A 7,370-nucleotide genomic window follows, 5' to 3' on the forward strand; every position below is an offset into this window, starting at 1 on the left:
TTTGTCATTTGAACTTTAATTTTTTTTTAAACTCTGTAACAGTCAATATTTTTGACAGTTTCTGCAACTGTGATGTCACTATTAATCCTTTTTAATCCGGTTCTGAGTGCCTGCAAATTTTGGTAAGTTTTTGAGTATATAGTGGATACATTTTTGTTTAAACGTGCAGTAAGAAGGAAGAAAAATTGTGAAAACAATCTGGTCCGAGCAGTCCAGGACTACTGCGGGACAGAAACAGACTAACCTGACGTCGAATCGTCGTAGCATCGACCACGGTCAGGTCTTCACTCGGCCCCTCCAGAGAAGCCTCATATGTTGATAACCCAAGCCTAAAAAGACAGAAGCTCCATCAACTTTACATGAAGGAAAATCTACGGGAACTACATTAATACTAAGTTATGTTCTTGAACACAGTGACTGAAGAAAAAACACAGAAAGGGAGAAAAAAAGAGGCACCAGGTGTGGTTACCTGGGGTCGTGCAGGGGGTTGGAGCTGGAGGCCGACCCCCCTCGCAGTGATGGTTTGCTGAAGAGGGGTGGAAAGACAGAGTTGGGAAAAAGAGAGAAAAGAGTAGAAGAGAAAAACAGTTGCATACAAGCATTTGTACATGTTTGTATAAAAGTGAAGCTAGGAGGTTTTTTTGGGGGGAAGGATCTACTTTATTTTAAAGTCCAACAAAGACTAGATCAAGTAGATAACCTCTAGAAGTGACTATTTACACCTTAATTTGACATTTTGAACCTATTTTTATAACCTTTGTAACCTATAATTACACTTTAAAAAGTTTTCTTTTGGTCAAATCCTTACAATTATTGTTTAAAACAAGAAAATTTGTCATATTTGTCTGTATTTCTCTTTCTGATTCATATATTTTCAGCTTAAATTCAAATAAAAACTGAGAGCAAAAGACCAGATGATTCAAGTCACCTGCGTGGGTTTTCATCCAGGACCTCCAGGACCTGTTGGTAGGCCCGACGGGTGGTGGACTGGATAAAAGATATAACACCACTAGCGTTGTACATGTCGAGCTCCTCAGCCACGCTGGGAGGGGGGCATTGGACAGTGGCTGGGCGGGGTGGGGCGGCACTGCTCAGCGCCCACCATTAAAGTGAGGGGGTTTTAAAGGAGGAAGAGGAAGGAGAGGGCAGAGGAGGAAGAGGAGGAGGAGGAAGGAAAGGGAGAAAAATAAGGAGAAGATTCTTTCCGCGACTAACTGAAGTATTTATGTTTTTACTCAAAGCTAAATGCAAAAAGCAGAAGCTGCTAGAAAGCCCACGAACATAGAAAATCCACACATAGAAGAGATTTACTCTGATGACATTTCAATTTGAAGTGAAAAGATACAAACTTGTGAGACTAAAAAAATCTCACTGACAGAAGCTTAGAGTTTACTGGTTGCAGACCAGCATCCTGCTTCTTTTCCAGACATTCCTATCTTATCTGCTGCTCGGTTTCTGGATTAGACGTCTTCCACCTGCACTCATCGATTCCAGCTCTAAGACAGTGAAAGAAGGCTGGAAAAGAAGCAGTACAGCAACTCTGGAGGACCAAACTGTCACTCCTTCAGATTATAGCACTTCAAAAATATGATGGGTCAATATTTTAGCTTTTATATATAAATAAATTGTTTAGATGTTTTAAAATTTTACCATCTCCCCCACAATAAAAAGGAAAATTTTTGCATTGACTTTAATTGAACGAAATGGAAAATATGCCCTTAAAAGAAAAACCACACTAGCTGTTGCCTTAGAGCGATATGCTGCTCATGCATAAACTTCATATTTAAGCACATTTAAAAACAACACAACTCACTTTAGGCACACTTCCTAATTTTTTCTGACATAATCAATTCTTTTGTGTTTCTGCAGGAAGTTTTATTATCTTTTGAAATGTCATTTGATCAAGTTTTTAACTAAATGATCACAAATTCAGTCTGGAAAGATCCAGTGAAAGTGGATTAAAACTGCAGATGTTAAAAAATGTATATATAATGATGATGTGATACAGTCATAAATATAGAGTAGATGGTGCATTAAACTACGAGAAGCACAATTTCTGCCAAAAAGACAAACAGAAACACATAGCAACACTGAGCCCAGTCCAGAACACAAAAAGACATTACAGGATGACGAGCAGAACTTTGCATGTTGATGCAGCTACATGCATAGATTTATAATGATGCAACTTGCACGCCATTCATGGTGCAAATACTCACATTGAATCATTGGATGGCAGGTGGCTGCTATGGCGGGCGGTGGCGTTCTCGCTGGCCGACCGTTCCCTGCGCAGGCGTCCTTGGGGCCGCATCTTTAAAGGAGAAACTTCAAAGTGTTTGTTCTCGTAGGAAATGTTAACTACAACGTTTACTGCTGTGTCACTCACCAGCTCCTCACTCTCTGGAGCTCCACGCTGCTCCTCTTCTAAAAAGTCCAGAGGCCGCTCACTGAGAGTGAGGACCCTGGGGGGAGTTTTGAGGGACAGACTTTCTACTGGTGTTGACTGGATGAGGTCTAGATCTCTGGGTCTGGAGTACTGAGGGTCTGCAGAATCTCCTAAGAAGTAAAAAGGTTCAACTTAAAATCAAGGATTTACTTTTTGATTTGATTTTATTTCAAATTAAAAAGACTTTTGCATGAATATTGAGTCTGTTTGGCATTAAACAAATGTCCAGACAAACGCTTGAAGTAGACAAACTTCTACTTGAATCAAGCAATAAACATGTTAGGGAGAACATGCTGATGGTGAGGTCTCATTTTATAAACAACATGCATTCATGACAACTAAACAGTTTGCAGCAAACAAACCTGAGATCACAATTCTTTCAGGGACTTGCATTATGACACCTGGGAATAGGTCCTGTTTTCCCACAGCGGGGTCCTCCAAGGCGTGAGGAGCCACTTTCAGCATCTCGGGAATGCGCATCTTCTGGCTGATGCCCTCAGTGTACTCCAGCTCGTACTGGATACGGTTGATCTCCGCCATCTCTGCTGTTGGCGAAGGAAATGCTGCTCCACTCATCTGGCTGTGTCACATGATCAGATGAAGTTTGCGGTTAGCCACATGCTGATTTCCATTCCTTCTTTTTTTATTGTGTAACAAAACCAGTATAGTACAAGAAAACAGAACAAAACTGCATAAGGTTGTGTAGCAGAAATTCTGGGATACACTATGTTTTGTGGAGTTATCAGAAGAAATTTATCTAATTATTCTAATATTTACAAAAATACTTTTTTCTCAGAGACCACAACAAAGAACTTCATCATCCAGTAAATCCAGAATTATTCTGCATGTATGTAGATCTTCTCAATAGTCTCAGTTTCAACAAGTCTTCTTCCAAGTTCAGATCACATTCTACCAATTAAATCCGTTCTATCACAATGACCTGAATTCCAATGTTTTAGACTTCTGCTTTCATGTATTTTCCTCATATAGCTCCTGAATGCTTTAGTTGTGTCTCGTCTATCTTGTGTTGTTTAGAAATGTATTATGTAACACTTTTGAGTAAATACTAACACAAATCTTCATCATTGGTTGTGTATTTTTAGCTCCAGTCATTTTGCCACTCCCTAAATCATTTTCTGCTTGAGTTACCTCTCTATTCACAAAAAGAAAATAAAAGCATGCTGCTGTCATATGACTAAGCTGTTGTCTACCAATACAGAAAAGATTTAAAGAACAAACATTTAAAAACAAATATGCAGCTAAATATGAACACAAGAAGTCTGTGTTTTGCCTAAGATTATATTCTAAAATTGTTTATATTGATGCATATATCCTTAATTTGCTATGGATTTTTTTTCTTTACCAATTGTAATAAATATTTTTACATTTCAAAAATGTAGGTTTTCATTTTTTAAACTATTAACCCCTTTTACAGGCTTCTCTCTTATAGAAAAAATGCAAAATGTAAAGAAACAAACACAAACAAAGAAAGTGCACGGCTTAAATAAAATTTTAGCAATACAGAGTAATTTGGTTTCTGAGGTTTAATGCTTGCTGTTACAGATCATCACGTTTGTTAACACAGACTAAATGTTTTCAGTCATTTATTACGATAAAAAGAATCTCGATTGCAGGATCGCATCGAAGAAATTCGGTTGGTGCTTGAAGAATATTTCTTTTTTTTTTTCGTCGACATAACGTGGATGAGAATGGTTGTTATGCTAATGTTAGGCTATCTCTAACAGTAAGCTATATTTTCAAGACAAAGGAGAAATATAAATACCAGTATATAAATAAATACAAGAGAACACACACAATCGTACAATTCTAAAAATATTCGTGAAGAAAATTGTAGACTATTATAAGAAAACATTCAAATTACCCCTCAGCGGTTTCTTGCCGACACTAGGTTCGTTGCACGGAACAATTTCCTCTAAAAATTTGCGAATTAAAATCCTAAAGGCTATATATATATTACTTTTCCTGGACAACTTAGCTCACTTTTTACGGATATGGAACCTATCTAACATTTCTTCGTATAAAAGACGAGAGAAATGCTCTTCTTTTCCTGGTAGTAGTCTGTACTTTAAACAGGAAGTGACGCATGGAAAGGAAGTGACGCAATGTGCACCAGGCGGCTGTGTCCGCCTTCATTATCTCAAACACGCAAAAGTAACACCATGATATAAGCAACAACACTCACCAAGTCCCCCGTGTTAATTTCCCATTCCCCTGCTACTCCTGATCAATGCAGCAACAGCTCGTCTATTTTCTGTAAACAAATGTCACGGCGCATGCCCGTGAGAGTCCGGCGTTAGTCTCGCGAGAGCCTCACGAAATCTCGTGATAATTTCGTTGCTCCAATCTGATGATGTCATTAGATGTCAGGTGACCTAATATGATGTCGTGAAAAAAAAAATGATGCCATTTGATGTCATTAGATCAAAAAAAGGCATACAATGATGTCAGGAGCAAATGTCTTGAAGTGACCTGAAACAGGTTGTAAGTTCTCATACAACTGATAACAGGAGCAAAGTTAGCAGAGATAAAGAAGATAAAGAAATAAAGATGCCTTCTCTCAGTGGATTTTTTTCTGGAGCTTTCAGAAAAATGAAAAAGCCATTTTTAAGCTTAAAGAAAAAGCTTGGAAAAAAGAAGAACAAAGTATCACCTGAAATAACCAGCGTGAACATGGATAATTCATGTTCCAAACACGATAGGGAGACCTCAGTACCATCAAAAACCTCAACAAAAGTTTCTAACTCTCCCTCTACGATTTCCTTCATTTTCAAGGAAATGACTGGAAAAAACCCAAACAGAATATCGCCGGAAATAACCAGCTCCAACATCGGAAACTCAGTTTGCAATCAGGCTTGGACATCTTCAGAATCTACAACCATCTCCATACCTGCTGATTTGTTCCTTTCAGAACCCATAGTTTCTGAAACAGAACTTCCAAAAAATCCCAAAGAAGATGTTTGTGAATTAACCAGAGTGAACAGCAGTGACCCATGTATGGACGATGATTCTTGGGCTTCACCATCATCACCCTTAGTTCCTGAAACCAAACTTGTTAAAGATCCAAATGACGATGTATTGGAAATAAGCAGTGTGACCAGCAGTGACTTTAGTACAGACGATGATTCTTGGGCTTCACCATTATCACCCTTAGTTCCTGAAACCAAACTTGCTAAAGATCCAAATGACGATGTATTGGAAATAAGCAGTGTGACCAGCAGTGACTTTTGTATGGACGATGATTCTGAGGCTTCACCATCATCACCCTTGGTTTCTGAAACAGATAAAAACAAAAATATGCCAGAAATAACTCCCATGAATGTTGTAAACTCAGACTCCCATCAGTCTAAGACATCTTCCCCATCTTGTAGCAACTACTCACCTATTGATTTGGTCTTTTCTAAATCTTTCGATTCAGAAACAGAGCTTACAAAAGGTCAAAACGAAAATGCATCAGAAGCAGCTAGTGTATACAGCTTCCACGGGTTTTCTGATTGTGATGTTATGTCTGTAGCATCAGAAGACAACTCTGTAGCTTCTGATCCTCCCCCAATCAGTTCCTTCAATTTAAATGATGGTACTGAAGAAAATGCATTGGAGAGAGAACAGCAAAACACACCAGTCCAGGACAAGAGCGAGGCTTTACTTTCTTCAGTGTGTACGTTCTTTAACTGTTTCTGTAACTGCTGGCTGAACGCCGCTTTACAAGGAGTATTAGGCGTCAACATAATCAAGGAGAAATTTCAGACAATGCTCATAGAAGACTTGGAGGATATCTCTGATACACCAATATGCACCAGACTGTTTCTGGATGCGCTACATAATCCAGGCCGTCATTTTAACCCATCGGATATAGCGCCTGTTCTTCAAGAGTTAAGTGAATTCAGGCCCACACTAGTTTTCGGAGCAGAAAACGATGTCGCTGACTTTGTGGAACCGTTTCTGGGCTGGCTGCATATGTGTGGAGTTGAAACAAGTCTCAAGATTAAATGCATAGAAGAATGTGACCGGTGCACGTACAGCACAACCACAGTGGATCACAGAGATGATCTGTTCTTTGTAGCACAACAATCTGCTCACAAGGTTTCTCTTACCTCACTTTTTGATGAGGCCGTTGGAAATGTCTGCGGAGTTAAAAAAACATGCCAAATGTGCTCAGCAGAGGTCAGAAGACACATTTGGTTTGGAGACTCGGACTTGATAACCCTGTATGTACCCAGAAATGCAGTCAAGGCTAAGGACAGAAGGGAAGTGACAGCAGATGATTACATGTACATTCCAGTCAATGGCAGAAACCAGAAGTATCGCCTGGCTTCTGTTATTTGTCACGAAATATTAAGCAACAAATCTGCTCACTTCTACACATATATCGCAAAAGATGAAGTCCTCCTTCTAGCCGATGATGACGAGATATATATTTCAAAAAAGAATAATAAAGACATTAGGAAAAACAGCACAATCTTTTTTTATGAAAGGTGCACAGAAAGTTCCGATTAATCGGGTCATCATTATACACAAAGACACACAGTGGAGCAAAGACGGTATTAGGCAGTAGGATCATTAGGATCATTAGGATCATTAGGATAAATAAACACCGCTTTGCCAGAACACCAGATAAACTAAACTATGTGTGAATTCTATTTACAATTAAAAAAATATATATTGTAATTATTTAGTATGAACTGTGTAGGATATTGAAAGGATTATAGATTAATTCAGTGATTTTGATGTTTTGTTTTGGGTTTTTTGTTTGTATACACAGTTCTTTTAAATTGTATTTTTTTTTATAAAAAGTTAAATAATTAAAACCACCAGATAAATAAACTAAACTCTGTAGGAATTCTAGATTCTAGTTAAAATCTGCTTTTTTATGTTATTATTATTATTGTTATTATTATATTATTATTAT

The 7,370-nt window shown here is 38.2% G+C and overlaps 1 protein-coding gene across 3 annotated transcripts in view; it reads right to left on the minus strand.

Moving 5' to 3' along the window:
- Window positions 1–4,802, minus strand: part of mffa (mitochondrial fission factor a) — a 6,246-nt gene extending 1,444 nt beyond the window's left edge. Inside the window, exons 1-7 of one of the 3 annotated variants that reach the window (XM_024276836.2) lie at window positions 4,647–4,802; window positions 2,806–3,023; window positions 2,384–2,553; window positions 2,217–2,308; window positions 929–1,087; window positions 470–526; window positions 245–329 (exon numbers count right to left, since the gene is read on the minus strand). In XM_024276836.2, coding sequence (XP_024132604.1) covers window positions 245–329; window positions 470–526; window positions 929–1,087; window positions 2,217–2,308; window positions 2,384–2,553; window positions 2,806–3,019 — 777 coding nt within the window. In that variant the 5' untranslated portion in view covers window positions 3,020–3,023; window positions 4,647–4,802. Of the gene's footprint in view, window positions 1–244; window positions 330–469; window positions 527–928; window positions 1,088–2,216; window positions 2,309–2,383; window positions 2,554–2,805; window positions 3,024–4,325; window positions 4,567–4,646 lie in introns of those variants that run through there. The other 2 variants (XM_024276835.2, XM_024276837.2) reach the window with 2 other exon arrangements.
- Between the last annotated feature and the right edge of the window lie 2,568 nt (window positions 4,803–7,370).

The sequence above is a fragment of the Oryzias melastigma genome, linkage group LG13 (assembly GCF_002922805.2).
Source record: "Oryzias melastigma strain HK-1 linkage group LG13, ASM292280v2, whole genome shotgun sequence".
NCBI classification, from domain to species: Eukaryota; Metazoa; Chordata; class Actinopteri; order Beloniformes; family Adrianichthyidae; genus Oryzias; species Oryzias melastigma.